Source organism: Pezoporus occidentalis, unplaced genomic scaffold (genome assembly GCF_034315485.1).
Source record: "Pezoporus occidentalis ecotype Australia unplaced genomic scaffold, CSIRO_AGI_Poc_V1 ctg24, whole genome shotgun sequence".
In the NCBI taxonomy this organism is placed as follows: Eukaryota; Metazoa; Chordata; class Aves; order Psittaciformes; family Psittacidae; genus Pezoporus; species Pezoporus occidentalis.
In genome coordinates, this window is record NW_026914285.1 from 4,876,011 (window position 1) to 4,897,672 (window position 21,662).

General features: G+C 39.0%; 1 protein-coding gene across 5 annotated transcripts in view; it reads right to left on the reverse strand.

Moving 5' to 3' along the window:
• The window catches only part of APP (amyloid beta precursor protein), a 204,497-nt gene that overhangs the window by 157,971 nt on the left and 24,864 nt on the right, over nucleotides 1-21,662 (reverse strand). For all 5 annotated transcript variants that reach the window (XM_062622142.1, XM_062622139.1, XM_062622140.1 and 2 more), the window contains exon 2: nucleotides 9,592-9,759. In XM_062622142.1, coding sequence (XP_062478126.1) covers nucleotides 9,592-9,759 — 168 coding nt within the window. The remainder of the gene's footprint in view (nucleotides 1-9,591; nucleotides 9,760-21,662) is intronic.

The window sequence follows — 21,662 nt, forward strand, 5'->3', positions numbered from 1 at the left end:
CTACATTTGATAAGGAGGGTCCATATCCTTTTTGTCAAAATACTTATGGCAGGCCTGTGGAAGTAGAGTTTACCATGTGATCCAAGAAAACTCCATTTCAGATCAGATAATCACCACAAGGATATTGCATATGTCAAATATCTCAGTCTTTCATTCATCCATCAGTTCTTTTCTGTCCTTCCTGCTGTCATTATCCTGACTAAAAATACCAGCCTTGTTCACATTTCTTCATTTTCACCTGGCTTCTTTTCTCTCCTTTTCTGCACACATTCTGGTATTTTGAATCTGTTTGTTCTCCACTAATGGCCCTACTGCTGCCCAAAATTAAATCACGGAGCCACATTTGCATCTCTAACATGTGGCCTGTTCTTCATTACAGGCTTGATTTGACATCTGTCTTCTAGACCTTATAACATACTTCCCCCCCCCCCCCCCTTTAAATTGCTCCTGTTGTCTTTGTCTTATCGCCAGAGAAAACTTGCTGGGGAAATTTTGGGATTAACTGGATGTGTTCTTCTGAAAACACATAAAGCCAAGAGACAAAAAGATGCAGTGCCTTCAAAAACACCTAAAAAGCTTCTCCTTCTCCAGCTGTTCAAACACTACAGCAAAGCCATCCTCTGGTCAGCTGTCATAAGAAGTCCTGCTTTCCCCTTCCACCTCCTTTGGTGAGCTGGGTTAAGAAAGAAACTCACGTTTTTTTTCTGTTTGTTTGCGGGGTTTAGCTTTGCACAGTTCAGCTCCCTAAATGTCCTCACTGCAAGATCAGACATATGCTAAAATCTGGCAGAGAAGAAATGAGGAGGAAGAGGAAAGAAAACTGACTCTTTCTGCAACAGCATGTACTGCTTAAACTCAACACTTCTGCTAAACAGCTCTGTAGCAGCACTCCTCTTAGTTTGGTAAGAAACTCTAAAATTAGCTCACATAATATGACTGTCTCATAAGAGAGACTGTTCCTGCAACAGATCTTAAGCTACAACAGCTCAGGATGCTGAAGCTGAAAGTATGCAGAAGTGGGGACACTGAGGAAATTCAAAACTGGTTGAATATGGAAGACTTCTTAGTCTTCCATGTTGCTCTGAACCCCAAACCACAGCAGTGCTCTTCATGTGAAATGCCTGGGGTAAAAGAATGAAACCATGATAGGAACACATCACACCGCTGCTCAACAGAGAGGCTCTGATCCATACTGACACCAGCATCTTAACAGCCATCTTCCAGACTTCAGCAAGTAATCACATATTAGCATATCCACTAATGAGTTCTCGGCAATAGCTCAAAATGCGAGTTTCTATGACAATCTCCTCTAAAACACCAAAAAAAAAAGTATACACATATTAACTTACAAGATATTACAAGTTCAGCTTTAAGAAGATCAGTCTTATTCTATCCTCTTAGGTTCCTTGTTTAGAAGCATAAATGTTATTCCTTGGATGATCCCTTCTGATTTTTTTATTCCTCTTTGATGGTGTACACTGAATTGCCAAGCTGTGTGGGAACTTGGACAAGCAACATAAGCTGCAACACTTCACAGATGTTTAAAGAAATGATCATCAAAATAATTTTTTTAATTTTTTTTTTTTTTTTTAAAAAGTCTGTAATTGGCTCAAAGAAGGAAAAGCAAAATACTAAAGGATCTTGATAGTGCCTCAAAACATTATAGTTTCCCATATGCAACCCAAAGTTAAATTTACAAAGAAGTCATTTATTGAGCACAACTCTCTGGCAGAGCTCTCTTTCCAGGCCAAATGGAAGAAAGGAGTAATAATGAATGGAGGACATGAGATGTTTTATAAATGCCTATGAAGACATATGACTTACGACAAGAACCAAATTAAAGTGCCTTGGTTTATATTCTAATGGAAACCTTGTGCAGTTTCTTCAAACTGGAATTGGGACATCTTGCACATCATTACATTTCCATGGGGTCAGTGCTCTTCCGACCTACACTGGTATTTATAGAAAAAGAAACTAAGCTAGCAAGAAAAAAATGTGTATCAGATCGTATTTTCTCATATCCAGATTAACAGAAGAAAAAAATTAAACATGGTATTGTCATTACCACACAAGTAATTTTCTTTTTTCTCTCCTGTTAATATATGTAACCGTTACCAGTACCCACAAAATACAAAGCTGATGTTTTAACAGATACAGTGATGCATCCTCTAAACACTTTCTAGCAGAAGCTCCTGTCTTAGCTAAAGAGAAGGAGTCTTTCTCTTTCCCTAGCAAGGGCTTACCCTAAGGTCTCACCCTCCTCAAATAAAAGAAAATAAAGGCTAAAATTCTGTTTAAACTCATTAAAAAAAACCATGTTATATGTATACAAAATGGGAAAAGGTGGATGAAGCCATCAATAGTTGGCCAGATATTCAGAAACATCTTCATAATTATAATTAAAATTAATCGACAACCACCTAGAACAATTTTTTGTAAATCTAGAAAAACAATATCAGTGGAATTTTTTAGCCAGAGGTATTCAGTCTTTGGAAGATTAAAGCAAGCACTCAGTACAGCACTACCTAATAATTTTAATAGGATAAAAGCTGACCAGATGATTATGCTGCCATATGAATTACAAAGTGGTGGTAATAAGCTGCCTGGGGAAAAAAAAGTGAATGTTCTAGAAATCAAGAAGTATTTCTCCCATCCAATCTAGCAGCACTGCCCTGCTATGAATTCAAGCAAGCATCACCTTCCAGACAACTTCAAAGCTACACAGCACAAGAAGCTGTCTTTACTTTTTTATTTTTGCCTACAGAACTGGCAATTGAAGCTATCTATGCGTGTTATGTCCTTTTACTTGCAAGGACAGACTTCTGAACATGAACCTATTCTGTGTGACCAATCTGGACAGATAGCCCACTAACCGCCACTAATAAGCTTCACATGCACTGTTACAGTGAAATCAACACATCTGTAGTCATTATTTCTGATTTCCATATATTTCAGAGTACATGGACACAGGTGAAACGGGAGAGCTAAAAAAGCAAGGGGTGGGGGGAAAAAGGAGAAAAAAGAAACCTGCCCACTTCTTCCCCTGCAAAAAAAGAAAACCCCTAGAATCAAGTACCACTACCACCACAATACCAGAAGAAAAAGCAGTAAGACAAAGTATACTCCCTATTCACACATACACACAGTCCTGCACAGAGACTTTTTGTGTCTTTCACTGTTTCAGCTCTTTCTGGTCTTATATGTAACAGCTGTACATTTATAATACATTTTTCTTTCCTTAAGAGAATCATCACACTTCATGCCTAATATCTCTTGGGCTTATAATATTATTTACTAAACGACAGCTGCTACCAGTCCATCACAGAGCTACATAGCATAAGATGTTTGGGAGATGTATCTGTAAAGGAAACAGCAGACAACTTACGATGATAACTGTGTGTCAGAGGGAAAAAAGAATGGAGAAACACAGCCAGTAAAGATCCGCTGTGTTGCCCCCACCAAGTGCAGGAGAGGTAACAACTCTACAGACTTCCTCCAAAGCTACACAGCCCTCTCAGAAGTTTCTTAGGCTCCAATAAGGCCAAGCACTGGACCAGCTGAGCTTTGCTCCCTTCCCTTTGAATGCAGAGAGACTTGTGCAAACACGATTAGCTGGTCCTTCTGTAACCTTGAGGAGCAAAGCCAGAAGCACAGAGCACAGCAAGTTGATGACAATGTAAAACATTTTCTTCCTGTCTTTTTTTATCTCCAATTTAGCAGATTTCTTTTGACATCTTCATCACATGCTATATCATTGTCTGCTAGCTCAACTATGAACCAAAAAAGGCAATAGGACTACCATGCATACAGCCTTTACATTCATGTATTTTAAAGGACAGAAGGAATAATTGCATTCCTGGCACAAACACTGTGCTGGTGGAACCCGCAGATTAAGTTGAACCATTCACCTAGTCCATCATGTCTGCAAAATTCAAATTTAATCTAGAGGAAAATGCAGCATCGCAGCTTCATTAAACACTGCAGCACACACTTGCTTAAATAAATATTTATGCGATCCTTGCCTATTTTCACCCTTCTTCCCCCCTCCACCTCAAAGCAGAAGCAGCCTCCTTCCACAAGAAAAAAAAAAGTGCTGTTTCAAAAAGAGCTGGAAAACTAATCATGAAAGCAGCAACACACTAAGATCCTCATGTTTTTTATTTCTTAGAGACATGCAAAAAAAGGTCTGTGTAGGGAGAAAATGAGAGGGGACCCTTTTTATTTCATTCATGAAAGGCAGGCATTATCTTGTAACATATGCTCCAAGTTTCATTAGCCACTTGATTTGAAATGTATTTAAATGGTACACTACAGTCTGGGCTCAAAAGCCCAGCCTTCTTTTTCAAGAGGGTTCTATGGTGAGCATATTAAGGGTAAATATACCACCAAGCAGCAGACCCTGCATTTCCAAAATCTAAGCCTCCATTGAAGCAAATGAGAGTTAAGCAGTGGCAGACAGAATGAACTAATTCAACTTGTGCTGTCGACCAAAAGCTACATAAAAAAAACCCCTCAATAATCAATGCCAAAAGTGCTAATATACTCTTCACCTGAACTTTTAAGCATGACTGTACACGTCTCAGAATATACCAACACACATTTCTCTTGAAAATGTCATTTGTTTTTCAGGACAATCTGTGCTGCCAAAAATCTGTATGTTTTCCATGACGTTTCATTAAATGGATCATTTTCCTCAGAGCAAAATGTATGGCTTTTCAGGCTGCTGAATTTAGAGTGGTACAGGTTTACAATTGATTTTGTTCTTCAATACAATGGCTATTTGGTTTGAGAAACTAGAAAGAGCACATTATGCAGCCTTGATAAAAACAACATACTAGGATGAAAATGACAAGGTAACATGGAGAGAAACCATTATCAAAGCAGCAAGACCATTTTCATCACATCTCAAATTCTCAGAAGATCAAATTATTTTTTTTCCTTTTTATAACATCAGCATCCCTGGTAGTTCAGCAAGCCTTTAACAAACCTTCAGAAGCTCTCAACAAGGACAAAGACTGGAGAAGGAGGGAACTGCTCCCATTAGTCCTGCCTGAGTCTGCCTGACATGGGCCCAGGGCAACAAGAGTAAAAGGATTATTGAAAATGGTGGTGGTAGGGAGCCAAGCAAGTAAGTAAAAACGAAGATAGGGAAGTCATTCGATGGCCTTTTCGACCCACCTACAAAACAGGGGACTTGAGGACTGCTTTGAAGCTGGGGGTTGTGGGGTGAGTTAATTTCAAGGCCTTATTATGGTCACATTCCAGCTTGTGCTGGATCTGCCTAAGAAGTGGCTTCATGTTTAGGCAAAGTTCCTGGTAAAACCCATGGCATAAACACAGAATATTTGATAAAAATGACAAGAGGGTAATTTTAAAAAGTATTATGCTTAGAGATTAGAAATGTCAACACTCTTCTGTCAACAGCTATAATGAATTACCTGTTATCTGAATTTACCCTACTATTTTCTGCTCTACGTAATACAAAGATGCAATTAGGAGTATAGCAGCATTCATTATTAATTCTTCTCTTTTTCCTTTCTGGGGAGGACTTTAATAAATACACATTCAGTGAAAAAATGCTTGTGGATATCAGGGGCACTTAGAAAGAAAGTGGACAAAAGAAATCAAGCAGTCATGATATGGTTTTAGAAATGCCAGATGTAACACCTGCCAGAGCAAGCATACACCCTACATCTGTAAGTTATTCTAAGCATTAAAAAAAACTAAGACCAACCCGAAACGGAACAGCTCCACGCATATTTAAAATGCTAATGAGCACCTCCAAACTAAACTGAGTAGGGAAAAAAAATGTATTAGACAAAATGATTTTTTTTGCCAGCTGTATTGTTTTTACAATTCATTTTGGACACCAAGCTCAGCACAGATGGCAAAATGATTTCAGTCCTTCAAGGAACTCATATAATGTATCCTAATTGCTAGACATAAAATTTAGACCACAGGAGTTGTTCAAAACTGCTAATGTAATAAAATATACACCGGTTTGTTCCTTCTGAGCACTCATTCTGTTTAAACAGGGAAATGAGCACACCTAAATTAACCTCCTAACTCTGCATATTCACATGACTCTGAAAACACACTTTGCCAAAGGGCAAGCTCCAGATCAGTTTCATGAAAACTGTTCAGCAAGACAAGGAGCTGCTTGAAATGCACTTTCCTTCAACCGTAATACGCCACTCCAGTGCTTTAATATGTATGGGTGGGGGCAACGGGCTTCTTCCACAAAACAAGAAAGAGCAAACTCCAGGTGCAGTGGTCCCTACCTATTTTATGGCATCAGCTAATCATCCATCAGGGGCTGTTAGGATGAAACCTTCCCCAAGGGGCTGGTTATCCAGCAATCAAGTATGGTAGGGTTTTTCCAACATCCCTCCAAAACAGCTGGTACTGCAATGTCAGCAGCAGGACTATACTGACTGATGGCCTGATGTGAAGCATCAGCTACACTCACACCACATTAATGATTTTGGCACACATGCAGTTGTAACCACTCCCTTTACACTAAAGCAATGTTGCATGGGCATGATCTGCAAGATTCAAGTCCTGCAGCAACTCATGCCGTTTTACTTTTCAGCACAGGTACAATTAATATGAAGGCATGCTAGCTAGTCTGACGTTAGAAAAACCACTAGCAAACAGTACTTCTGTAACCATCATCTCATTCCACCTAAGAAAGCTTGATTAGCTTGTATTTAAATTAAAAAGAAGAAAAGCCATCAGCTTTGGCTGAGCTCTGGAGAATGCGCAGGTATGAAGGCAGACGAGATGATGTACTGTGCTTCCACAACCACTTATTCAGCAGCAGAGTTTAACTGAGGTCAAAGAAGTTAGAAGGCAGCGTTCAAGTATCTCCACTTCCTTTCAAATTAGTAACATACAGTCTGAGCTTTATCATCTTTAAACCGTGTGATGTTTTGTCCAAATATAAATTCAGACAGTTCCTGTGCTGCACTGAGCTCCCACTCAAAATGAAGCAAAGCAACAACAAGCCATATAAACCTTTAAAACATGTAGGTGGTTCTGCTTATTCCCCATTCCTTCCTTTCTGCCCTTGCAATGCTCCTCAACTGCTACTTTCTACATCAAGACTTCAAAATCCACCTACGCTGGCAATGGACGAGGAGAGGCAACAAAGGCAATCTCAAGAAAAAATACAAGGCTCCTGGTACATCTCTGTAGGAGAAATTTAAGTCCTTCTGTACTCCATGCACCTTCCAGACCAGTGCTCTGCCCACCACCCAGGCATCCGGCCTTGCGTCCTACAGCCAGTTGCTGGCATGCATGGGGGAAAGACAGGGCAGAAGAGCCAGGACACCAGCAGTTTCCCACCAAGAAGCAGGAAGCATACTGGTAAGCACAGCAAAGAAAGGTTGTCTGTTTTTTTTTTTACCCAGATTCCTATGTTTTATAGCACACCACAGCAGAGCTGATCACTTCAGGTTAATGAAAGTACACTGCTTTATCACACACTGATTTTAGCTAATCAATATGATTATGTGTAAGATGTCCACCCCATTTTTAGGGAGTAAACCTGCTAGCACCTTGCCCCACAACAGGGCAGAACACCCTAAGCTGTGCTTTTAACTGTAGCTAAAGAGAATATCTGAAGTTGTGACATGATCATATAATAAGCAGAAGAACTTTCGAGTACCCAAATCAAGGCTACCACCACAACGGAGTTTCAAAATTTACCCTTAAAAACACACATAACAAAGGTCTCTGTTTCTCAAGTCAGGAGAAAAATTTGAGACTGGCAAAAAAAAAAAAACAACCTCTGGTTAAAGTGACCTGGAGAGGTCACCAGACCTTCCTCTACTCCAGGCAGGGCTTACCTCTAAGCCAGACCAATTTGCTCAGGCCCTTGCCCAGTTCAGCTCTCCTAGTCTCCAAGGGTGGGGACTGTACAGCCTGCTTGGGTGCCTGTGCCACCACATGGCCACTCTCATGGCAAAGACATTTTTCCTCACATGAAGTCAAAAAAATATTTTCCTTATTACTCCCTTTGTAATCTAACAGTATGAGGCTGCTACCTTCTGACTGCTTTTGCTTTCCTCTTCCCTCTTTTTAAGAGGGGTTTTTGAGTTTGTTTGGGTGTGGGAGGGTTTTTTTGTTTGGGTTTTTTTTAAATGCCACCCACAATTCCAAAATGGGCTGACATCCAGCTGAGATTTACAGTTCTAAGGCCTCATTCTGGAGCCCTTCCCTACCAGTGGTATTTGTAACTGAATTGCCAAGTTACTGAGCTATTCATGCCTTAAAACCTCCCAAACTTCCTACTCTTAATTCCTGTAAATTCATGTATTTCTTTCTATAACTTTAAATAGAGCCTTATTACCCTATGGACATTTATTAACTGCTTCTCTATTTCCATCTTCTTACTCTTTTCCTCACCTTCAGAAATTTCACTACACATAAATTAACTTTATATAAATCAGACAACAGAAGGCCCGCAGAAACCTCCAAAACCTTACTAGTAGGTTACCTTTGGTATTTTTGTCAGTGGTAAACAGAAGTATTAATTTCACAAAGTAATACTCAGTAAAAAGACAAAGCTACTGGTGAAAAATAATTTTAGTAACCATTACAACATTAAAATAAATGTTCTAGACCATAAAGCCCAAACCTGGGAAAAAAAACTAATAAAATACTGCAAGAAACAGAAGGAACAATCAATGGGTAAAAGACGGGAATAAAGATGCTAAGAGAGCAGAGATCCTAAGCATGAATTATATTGCTTTCTAAAGAGGCATTTTCACAGGAATTGATTTGACATTTAGGAAGCATTGTAGCTACTGCCATGGCAATAAGCAATAGCCCCTGCTTTAAAAGAAAATATAATAAAAAACAGAGGTGGTACAAAAAGACATAAGGACTAAAGCAACTCAAGCCATGCCCTTTTGTTTCATAGCATGAAATCCACATTTTCTTTTCACATTGTCACACACACTGGTACGAGGTTATCATGGTATCACAGCATGGAGACAAAACAAAATTAGATCCACAATCTGTTCTTAGGACATAAGGGAGTGGTAATAAGTTTCTGCTCTGAAATATGAAATCAATCATTGTGACTTCATCTGTAGGGCAGGCTTTATCTATTAAGAAAACCTGAATGGTTCAGTGCGCAGCAGAGACCAGTAACTCTGGACTGCCCCAGTGGATTTCAGTATCATGGCAGGATGACAGAAGACATGTTACAGCTGACTCTTTCAAGATCAGCCCAGAAAGAACAAAGGCATTTTAAAGAACAAACTGTCACCTCAGCTTTATTCAAAATACTTTGTAAGAAGCTCACTCTGCATATACTATACAAAAATTATCCCCCATGGGTAGAAGACACAGGGACAGAATTGTCCAATAATAGTCCCTGTAATTCCCCCAGCAACCACTTTTTGAAGCTGTTTAACAGGTTCTAGAGAAAGCTTCTTTAAAAAGGACAAAAGACAACGGAGTAGGAGAGAAAAAGGAAAACAGACAGGGAATGTCCCTACAGACTTGGCTCTCCAGCACACCCCTGCAGCTTAGTGCTTTAGAAGAAGAACCACCGCAGCTGTTTTCGAGGATGGGACTTACTTCCTGGCAGTACTGGAGGATCCCTTCCTTTGTCCCAATGCAGGTCTTGGTGCCAGAGGGGTCTGACTCCCACTTTCCATTCTGCACGTTCATGTGCATGTTGAGTTTCCCACAGAACATGGCAATCTGGGGCTCTGCCAGCAGCCCAGCGTTTCCATCAGCTGGCACCTGCAAGAAGAAGAAGAAATGACAAAAAGTTTAATTCCACACCTGACATTTCAGTCTATTCAAAGCAGAAACAGCTCAAGCAAGCCTGAACCAAACCCTAGGCTTACCCACCCATGGCAGCAAAGGCTGAAACTGTTTGATTCACGCAGGTTTGAGAAGCATTAATGCAGTCTTCATACGAATCCAGAACACAATACTGATCCTGCCCCTCTACTCTGCTCTTGTGAGACCTCACTTGGAATACTGTGTGCAGTTCTGGTGTCCTCAACATAGAAAGGACATGGAACTGTTGGAACAAGTCCAGGGGAGGGTAACGAGGATGATCAGGGGACTGGAGCACCTCCCGTGTGAAGTCAGGCTGAGGAAGTTGGGGCTGTTCAGCCTGGAGAAGAGAAGGCTGCGTGGAGACCTCATAGCAGCCTTCCAGTATCTGAAGGGGGGCTATAGGGATGCTGGAGAGGGACTCTTCATCAGGGACTGTAGTGACAGGACAAGGGGTAACGGGTTAAAACTTAAACAGGGGAAGTTTAGATTGGATATAAGGAAGAAATTCTTTCCTGTTAGGGTGGTGAGGCACTGGAATGGGTTGCCCAGGGAGGTTGTAAATGCTCCATCCCTGGTGGTTTTCAAGGCCAGGTTGGACAGCGCCTTGGGTGGCATGGTTTAGTGTGAGGTGTCCCTGCCCATGGCAGGGGGGTTGGAACTAGATGATCTTAAGGTCCTTTCCTAACTATTCTATGATTCTAACACAGATTTTAAAGCTGTAACCAAACTGTTGCCCAAATATAGTCACCTTGTCAACTTGGTTAAACACACAACAACGATCATTCTTGAAGCATGATTATAGAATTTTATTTTCCACATGTATTCAGTGTACTGAGAGGAAGAGTTCACTAACAATTAACAAAAAAGTAACAAGTTTTCCCCAAGAGCTTCCTAAAAAAACCCCACAATGTATCTTTTTTCCAGTGTTTAGCACACAGGCTGTTATCTTATCATGCCTTATAAAGACCATGGGTTAAAAGCAGCAGTTTCCAAGTGAGATTTGTCTCAACTGAATCTTAAAATGCAGTGGCTGGGATGGTATCAAAATGGGACTGCTAAAGGTCTAGCTCACAGCCAAATATTACAGACTGTCATCTACTCAAACAAGCATTAAAACACCCAGGTTGATGACAGGCTACCCTACAGTGCTCTTGCTCATCTCCTTTGGGCACGCTCCCTGCAACACCCTGACTCAGCACCACCCAGCTGCCTTCCCCCTTTAAATGCCCCATCTTCTGGGGTACAGAGCCAAACATCAGAGATGCCCTCAACTACTTCCCAATTACATGCACTTCTGGAATATCTGTGAGCTTCCCACCTTATAATATGTATTTAGAAACCACCTTAACACTCCTCCCCCCACAAACCTCAACACTGGTTTAAATCCCTCCCATGGGACTGCAGCATTAAGGCAAACAAGTCAAGAGTTCTCTCTTTCAGCCTTCTGCTCTCTCATGTAGCCAACCTCAGAAGGTATAAGCTGAAAGTACTCGCTTCAGTTTTACCATCTGAGAAAACACAACACAAAGATAAATCTCCTCTTCAAGCTAAATTCCTCAAGAGAGGAGTCCATGGCTCTCCATTGCCCCATATGCCCCAAAGGCAAGCATGTCACACTTGAGGTACAGCAGAATATGCAATTAGGTTTAAATATCTATTTTTAACTTTTAATCTTTATAGCTAGAAGGCTTCTCAAGGGGAAAATCAGAAACATTTTAAAAATTAATGAAAAACTGAAGAAACAGAATTACTGTCTCACACGAGGTATGCAAACCCTGCATCTTCAGTTTCCCTACTCTTTACTTAAACAAACACAAAACAGCTTCATGAATAATAAAATCACACCAAGAAACATTGCAGTCAACATCTAACTACCCTATTAGCTTAGCATTGTTAGTTAAAATGCCACAATTAAGACAAGTTGGGTTTTTGTTTTCCTTTTTATTTTTCTTTTTTTTAGAAAACAACATTAATTTTCCTGCCCTCAGGAACACTTATATTGGCACAGATTTCCCTTTACTATCTCAATTTTTCTTCTCCAGTGGAAGGAGTAAGCACTGTATGATTTAACAGTCAACCATCACTGTCCTTCCACTGGGTAATTAGAGAGTTTTCCAGTAACCAGGATGACACCTTGTCTGGCTTGCTTTAATTAGTGAAACTATCACTGGCTTACTCCCTCTAACATCTTCAGAAACTGGAGAACATATCAAACTTGACACATCTGTATCAAACACTTGCAAAAAAATCCCCCAAATTAATGATTTTCTTTCTTTATAGATGCACCACAACCCTATCAAAACTTCAATAAAAATAGAAGCGCGTCATTCCACAGGTGACGTGTGTGAATGTGAAATCTACTCACAGTCAGCTCTTCCACCTGAGATCTCTATTAAATTAATAGTACAGTAGGAGATCTACTTATCTTTTTTCACTCAAAATCTTAAACTGTAATTTCATGGAGACCTTCCCTAGTGGCTTTGTAATAGGGAACTTTTGATTATTTTCTGCCTTACCCAAGGAAGCTAAGAAGGCACCTAAAAGTGGCAGAAAACAAAGGGACTATTTACTTAAGAGTGGTATCAATTTAGCTCTAACAATATGACAACCTGTGACTGTCTACTTACAATCTCATTCCCTTCAAAAATCACATAACATCTCCCAGCTTAATGACATTACCAGCACAAGTCATGATCACATGGAGCTTTCTACATTTTGAGCTGGCAGGGTCACACTGATGAACTGCTCTGCGTAGCACTTCTTTATATTGATTAGGACAGCTAAATGTTTCTAATCATAAAGAAATATTGGAGCAATTAATACACACTGTCAACAGAACTAAACATTTAGATCACAGGATGATTTAGGTTGCAAAAGACGTCTGAGATCATTGAGTCCAACAGTAAACCTAACACTGCCAAGTTAAACCAAACTGAAAGCCAAAAATAAAAGGTTAAACTTAGTTGATTTCAAGAGAGGATTCTAGTCTGCATAAATTATTGATAAGGTAAAACCTAATGAACTATTACTGACTTTAACAGAGACATCCAGCAGCAGTTTTATCATAAAGAGGACTGAACAACAGTATTTTGGGAGATAGTGGGGAGGAAGTAGCACTTTAAGAATACATGCACTTCAAAAGACAAGTTAACAACTCAACAAATGGCAGGAGAGTAAGATAAAACTAAATGTGGTAATTTGTCCCATACATGCTGCCATAATATTCTTAAACACGCAAATTCACGAATCACTGGTCATATCAAAAGGTATATCCAGCTTAAATAAGCAACCTGGTGAAGAATTTTATGTATCATTCACATTTTCTTCACAGCCAGTGGTTTAATTCATTTACATTCATTTTCTGACAAGAAAAATCATCTGCATTACAATGCAATTAAATAATCTAGAGCACTGATCTACACAGATAAGCAGCTTTTATCCAGTAATGCTGAATAACATAAAGCTACAGTCCGGTTTGTTACAATAATGCCTATAGTGGCAAATCTCTCCTTGACTAATCCTAAAGCTCTTGGGCAGATTAGTCTCCCAAAGAATAACTCATGCAACACAAATGACATTAACAGCAACTATTTCCTTTACTAGTATTCTGCAAAAGTAAAAATCTCCAAGCTTATTAACAAAACTGTAATCACATATTATTTTTGTCTATTTTGCATATGACCTCAAAGAAGTAGCATGTGCTTCTTCCAAGCCTCTTGGCAAATCATTAAATAACAGTAGGACCAATTAGCATGTCGGCTCACAGTGACCCCAAAGTTATGCTTTGGTTTTCACAGTATATCCAGTTTGTAAATAAAATGCTACTCATCACTTCTACACAACATCTGGATCACAGATCTATTTGTAGCATGGGAACTACCTGAATTTTAAAAATGGCAACTAATGCATTCTGAAAGATTACCTCAATCGATTGTACACTATTTAGAGCTCTGTATACACTAGCCTAGTATGTCACAAGATGTTGAGGTACCAGCTTGACATTTTTTATAGAGGAAACAAAATTATTAAGTTGTTATGCATCTTTTAATTATTAACTTTCAAAAGTGTAGCGAGGGTACACATTTGGAAAGAAAGGATCCACAGCCGTGCTAATGCTCAATGCTGACAGCAGGCTCTCCCTTAAAGAGTGTTTCAGCATCGCAGGGGCCTGTCGTTCAGCTGACAGATTCATTTCACCTCCAGTTGTGCACACCATCCTGCGTGCTCTTCTGCCACATCTCCTTCTTATGAGCAGTTACATGCTAAAGCATTTAAAATGTTATTTGACAGTAATGAAAATTAAAATACCTTTCACGTACAGGTTCTTGGCATTTTGCCTACTCTCAAAGAGAAAGCATAGTTAAGAACTCATCCTATAGGTGGGGATATTAAAAAAAGGAAAACCAGTCGACACTAAAGACTAGGATCAGAAGACAACTCCGTAAGAGAAAGCCTATCAGATATAACTGCTTATTGGTTATAACTGCTTTGAATAAGGAAAGAAGACGGACATAATCCAGCTGTTTTCCCAACAGACTGTGTCAATTAAATAGTTTAGAACAAAAGAAGGTTAAGTCCTGGAAAATACACCTGAATGACTTTGTTTAATTACTGGAGCACATCTTTGAAAACAGAAGTTTCATGGTATTTTTCTGATTCTTTTGAGAGGGAAAACAATCATTCCAAGTACTTGTTTGATATCAAAATATCAAACTAAATACAAGAAAACCCACCATGTAAGCATTAAGAGATTAGTATGTAGGGAATCTGTTTCCTTCCCATGCTAAATTATAGTACAGAGGTACCGCTGCTTTCCCATTTTCAGCCCTGGTAATTTAACACATTTGAGTAGAGGTGCAAAGGGTCTTTAGTACCTCCATGCACTCCACATCCATAAGGCGTGCTGGATGCCATTTATACAGTTTCTGAGACACTCAAAAAGGATTTTGGTAGCAGAATACAGAGGACTGAAAGAAGTTTACCTAATTACAAAACTTACAAAGGAACAGTCTACCTTATCAAAGTGTGAGAGTTTTTTTTAACTCATTACCATTTAATTTTAACATCAAAGAGCTTTTTCCTATCAAACACCATTATTTCAGACAGAAAGCATAGCCCTCTCTCCATCGACTCTCTGTGTCACTGCTTTCTGCAGTTACAAAAGTAATTAGTGTATTCACTAATAGCTTTTCATAATCCCTATTTCAACAACAAGCATTGTTTGTTTTTTTTCACAACTAAGGCTATATTCAGAAAACATAGGCTGCAAGGTTTTACCCTCAAGAGGTTTTCCATAGAGACTAAAGTAACACAACTGCACTCCAGATAGCTCCACTATTAACTTATAATTAAGGACTACAACATAATATGAAAATAAGCACCAGACCTTGTATGTGCTATTATTAAACATCGAAACATAAAAAAACATTCCCCAGTGGTCCCTAAGACGGCTACCATGATTTAGGTTGTTTTATCCTGCAAACACTAACCTGAATCTACTTTTGTAAGCCTTCAAAGCGTATTTAACCTGTATTAATTGCTTCATTTGCAGTTACTTTCAAGGTGAGGACATTCTGTAACAACCTCCACACTCAAGAACAAATGTCCTCCTTATTTTAGGAAGTGATTAAAATAATCCTTCACTGCTTTCCATTTTTAATGCTAACACCAGTTCTAAACATTCAACCAACAAGTCGGTGACTACAGTTTTTAGGTTTAATAACTTCTGCTGACAATAAAAATCAAACAGGGGCTCAAAATTTGTGAAGCATTAAGCATACTCAAGTAACACGCCACCCTTCCAAACCATGCCTGTACTTCATCCAAACTTTTATACCACATTCATGTTGAAATTTGAGGTTTCTCACTAACTGCAGCAGCACCAATTTGTGTGCAAAGCAGTTTGCCTCCTCTATGGCTATTAACAAAACAGAATTCTATCTTTGAAGCGGAGCTGCTCATAGCTATTTTCTCATATAAAGAGTGGCCCTAAAACTACAGGTACTGAGTGTAAAAGGAGTCTCTGCTTGGCCTCATACACTCGGTGAGGAAAACGGCCGATAACCCTGTTAACCCCAGTGGGAAGACCAAGTTTCTTCCACTGGACTATGTCTGGTCTGCCGCACCCTACAAGTGAAGATCACTCCTCAATTCCAGAAGTCTATAGCTCAAAGCAGGCAAATGTCATGCTAATACAGGCTCATGTCACCAGACACAAATCCACGGCTTCTTGCCCGGTGGTTAACCATTCACTTTAGAGAAGAGTGTAAGAGAATACAGACTTTCAGCCTTCCAATTTAAGCCATAAAATGCTAGTTCTGCTCCTAGTTTTATTAGGTACCTAGACAGAACACAAATGCTTTAAAGTCTATTTATATTTAGAATCCTGCTCACATACATAAATTAAAAAAAAAAACAAACAAAAAACAACTCTTCTGCTTATAAATACAATCAGGACAAAGAAAAAAAGGAAAAAAAATAAAGCACTCAAATTAGAAAGGGAGGAAATATCTAATTATTGTCTCCCCACAGCTTTAAGATGGCTGTCTCAAAACCAAGAAAAAATTTCCATCGCTCTGCTTCTCCTTGGAGACGAACTGTGTCGCAAGAGGTTGTCAAAATCAACATGAATAATTCAGAAACAGGGTTTTATTGTATAACGTTAATATACAAACAGCAACAGCAATTATTGTTGTCAACAGCCTATTGAAACAGGCCAAAAAGAAAAAAAAAAATTACTGGTTGCTCAGTACAGTTGCTCCCTTCTGAAGACAAAGGTTTCTGGCAAACAGTAATGTCCCTAAACTACAGAAATCCCCAAGAAGATCCAGATCTGCTTTACAAAATGCCATCAGATTTGAAGAAGCTTAAGCACTCTGTAAACTAAAAAGCACCTGAAATTTGGTTGAGAAACAAAAATCTCCGCTGAAAAGCTCCTGGAAAATCAGAGATGTTTATGTGCCCTATTTGACCCAAGAGTAAATACTTGTATGCAGTCCTCCTGGCATGCTATCAACCCAATACCAATGCTAAAAGGGCATCACAACAGCACACTGCCCACTTCTCCACAGCAGCTCAAGGATGGCATGCTCTACAAATATATTAAAAGCAAATCTGTCTCAAGGCTACAGAGAAAGCAATAGTTTTATCAGAACTACCTTCTGGCAGATGACCACTGTCCCCACCCATACCATTTACATATGCTGTATTTATTCCATACGTCTTAGTTTTAACACTTCCCTCAGGTCACATTCCAAGCACTGGTAGCATGCTACCTGAACCCAGGGCTCGGGCATCAGTCTACCCTGGAATCAAAACAAGTTCCAAAATCAAACCAAAAATCAGCCAGGACTAAGCACTGAGCATTCAAAGATATCTCATGAAGCAACTGGGAGGTGGAGTGCTCCCCTCCCCAAAGGGCTGAGCAATCCAGAAACCAAGTGTTTACACGAGATACCTGTAAGACTTCAGCAGCAATTTTGCTATCGTATCTATAACAAAGAACAGACCTGCATACAAGTGCGAGCACACACCCAAGAGAGGCAGGATTTCCCCAGCCTGGGCCCCTGCACAGCCTGTCCAGCTTCACCATGAAAACGTTTCCATGCTCCCAAGAGGACTCTGAAAAACTATAATTCAGCTACAAAAAACAGCATCTGGTCAAAAATGTGAGGAAAGTATCAGCCAGGGAGCAGGGTGGGAAATCAAGATTTTGCAAGGAAAATTAAGAGTGTATTAAGTAGTTTTTTTGGTTGGATTTATGGTTTTGGGTTTGTTTTGTTTTTTAAACAAAAAGCCCCTCAATTGAGATGCTGAAGCAATCTAGTTATTTACATGGCTATATAATGTGCTGACTAATAGCAGCAGAGTAAATAACAAACAAAAAAACCACAAACAAAACCAAACAAAACTCACACAAAATTAGAAAACACACGAATTCCTGTTGGAATTAAATATCCTCCATCATCTAACTTGGGAAAAAAAAGAAGGAAAAAAATGGAATCCAGCAAGTGTGCAACTTTGACAAGAGGTGTTTAATAACACCAATATATATATGACAAGTGTTATGATTTCTTTTGGTATGTCCAGCAATGCAGAAATTTTATGATACTGCCTTTAAATGTCATCACCTGAAAGCCCGTCATTACCCCAAAACAAACACAGTATTTTTTTTTAAAGAACCAAATTGAGGTTTTCAACTGAAATAATTCAGTACAAACCATGTAATTCCAGCATTTTATTTTCTACTCCAACACTCAGAGCCACTATCACTTACTTTATCTTAAATAAACATATCAAGTATAAGAAAAAAGTATATTTCACAGCGACACAACAGGCTACAGAACTATTCCAAGCTCAGTAATAGCTTTTGGGATCCTATTATACCCATGAAACTTACTCATGTAAAATTGAAATTACATGGCAAGAGCAAGTACACAAGAGTTATAAATAAGGTCTAATTTTCATTTATGTTAAAGCATCTTTTTTCTTACGAAAGAGTGAATTATGTGAAATGGAAAATTACCATACGCAGAGCCAGACTCCAACCCATGAAACAAATTTAAGTTGTATCTGTCAGGTCAAAAATTGAGGAACAATCTAGTTCAATTTGATAAGCAAGTTAATATTTGAGCAATGTCAGCTTCTCAAATTAAACACATCACTCAAATGTCAGTGCTATCTAAATTACTGACTTATTTTTAAACAGAATAGCACTCCTCACTTTTCAGAAATTCATGCAAAGTAGCTGTTGACTTTAAGATGGCTTCGCATCTCATTCATCACATTTCCAGTTCCTCATTCACTTATGCATCTCAAGGAAAAAGAAGTCTTCCATACAACATCTTTGCTGCATTTTTACACTGTTTATTTTGTCAACTTTTCCTGCTAAAACTGGGCTGCAAAGGATAGTTTGTAAAGAGGACGTTATTCCATTTGAGAGATACTTGCATCTTACCCCTATTCCATAAAATTTGTTAGTACTCAACCTGTCACAGAATCGTATCTTTCATTTAGAAGGATTTTGAAGAAGAAAGAAAGGAAATAAGTTATTTAAATTACTCCTTCAGCACTGTTTTTATTCTTTTTAGGTTCTATATGGGATGCCATCAGGACACAGCAGCAGACTTTGTTTACAGCCCACTCCCATTTTAAAGGGCTCCGTTTAAATGCTTGGCCTTGTAACTTTCTAAATAAGTAATAATAAACTTAAAAAAACATGCCCAGTATGAAAACCACAATACTCTAATTACACTTCCAAGCTTGACTCTTCTATGACTAATTTATTACACAATAATAAAAAACATCCTGTATTTTTGACACTATAGTAATTAGACAAAGTGAGTTAAAGTACACAAGGCACCCAAGTTTTCCTGAAAAACCGCCTTAAGGGATACCAGATTTTTCCAGATTTGGAAAATCCTGCAGGCTTCATCATTTTCCTGCTGCAGAAAGACAACAATGAAATACTGAACTAATTACTCCAAAGCCGCAGAATTATTACTGCAGTGGAGGAAATATACAGTGCATTTTGTAAGCTCCTCCAAGAAGGAACAGAAGCTGAAACCCGTCTGCTCAGCAGATTTTTCTTCTGTTACAGTCTGACTGAACAAACCCTTACCTACCCGAGCAGAAATTCACGACCAGAAGAGCTGATGTTTTGTTTGTGAAACAGGACCTCCACCCTTCATCAACTGAATTTCAAAGGAAGCTCTGAGGTTGACACTTTACTGTCATTATTTATTTTGCATACAGATCATTATCTGCCCTCAGCACAGAGGCACAACCTACATCAACAAATTAACTGCTTAGTTTAGCAGACCACATTGCTTATGTTATTCTTCAAACTATGTAGAATGGCATCCTCCTCTGCTGCCATTTGGCTGAACTACAAATATCTGAACAGAGCCATGTGAGAAGTCTGATGTAACTCACTAGTTTTAACATGAAGCACGCTTCAGCTATTTTACACTGTTACAGCAGTCCATACATATGCCAAAGGTCACTCTCATATTAATCTGATGCAGAACTGTTCTTTGCCCAGTCATCAAGCCTGTGAGTCACAGTCTTCTCTGAAAGTTGTCCCACTGGATGGCTTACTACTATTACTATTATCAATTTCATTCCACAAATAATGTGGAGATGAATTAACAAGGTATTTCTGGCATTTGCTGACTTTAACCACTAGTGTTTAGCAAGTTGAGGACTCTCTGACTGCTACAAGGAAGAGTACGTCCATAAGAACCTTCCTAAGGTATTATTTACCCTACCCAAGATGCCAACACATCTCTAATTAGACAAACCTTTTTTAGCTCACAAAAATACCAATGTGAGCAAGCCAAAAGGAACTAATACGTCAACACTAGGATTAAACAACATAGCGAATTACCTGGATTACTTTCCAAACACATACAGAAGCCTGATACTAGTTGCTACATGGCAAAGTCAAATAGATGGCTGACAGATTTGGATTCATTCTGAGTTGAACAGAAGGTCCAGTCCTTCAACCCTCCCTCCATAAATGTGTATGAAATTCTACCTCCTCACAACAGCAATAGTGATAAGGTAATTAATACAGCATTACTAGACGTGCCATGCTGAAACAAATCCTGCCCTGGATCTCTTTTCAGGGTATTTGAATCACCCACTACTAAATAAAAAATAAAATAATTAAACAAACAAACACCACCACCCAGGAGCCAGGAGTCTTAATCTTATCGGAAATAATAAACCAAAGGAGTTACTGGCTTGACCATGCAAGCCAGTTATTCTATAAAACACAACTCCTCAGCTTGAAGAACTAAATAAAACAACCCAAAAATCAGACTTAAGGGAATTCAGTCAGACTTAAATCAATTTCCAATGACATAGGAAAGAGAACTGGATAATTGGAATCTGGATATCTGGAAAGAATCAGATAACTGTGAGAAGTCAACAACTTTTCAAAATCCATTATGCAACTCAAGTTGACAAAAAAAAAAAAGGGGGAAAAAAAAAAAAAAGCAAAATACCCCCCCCCCCCCCCAACTAATAGGTAGGAAGCAAAAATACCCCCCCCCCCCACAAACTAATAGGTAGGAAGCACTACAGAACAGGAGCCAACTGCCCCATACATGAAGGCCAATGCTACAGAAGCACATGAATTTTTCCGAGTCACGCATTTAAATTTCCAAACCCTACCTGTGGGGTATCTTCGAGTACCTGTTCTTTGGGTCTAAAAAAAATGTACATTTAGAGACACAGCCTTCATCTGAATTCTTCCGCAGATGGTCTTTACAAAGAAACCTTTCTGATTTCACAGAAAAGAAAGCATGTTCTGATGTTCTCTCTCTTTCCTATTCACAATATGTATCACCACCATGGGTTCTGGATTTCTAATCTTACCAAGCACTACAGTGGGGGGAGGATTAGATCCTATAAATTCAAGGACTTTCTTCCAGTTATTATCACAACTTTCTGATAATGCAGCAGTAGGTATCGCATACAAGCTTACCTATGCAAAACTTTGAAACATGAGAAAAATTGTGCCAGACAGCTCTCACTCTTCCATGAGGACATGCTGTTATTATACTTAACAGAAGCTCACACAAATGTTTCACATGCAGGCAAGGATAGAGAAAGTAAGTGACTGAAGAGGTGGACTAGACGCCAAAATTCAGAATGGGAGTTTTGGGGGGTTTAAACTATACTAAAGATCCCGTGTGTCCTCTGGTAGGTCTGCTCACTAATAGCAACTGCTCTCCATCTTGACAACAGTGAGAACAGGAGAGAGATTCTCACAGACATTTGATTTGGAGGCTTATGAACATCCTTAAAGACTACTATAAATTCATAGTAATTGAATTTAAAGTTGTATGAAA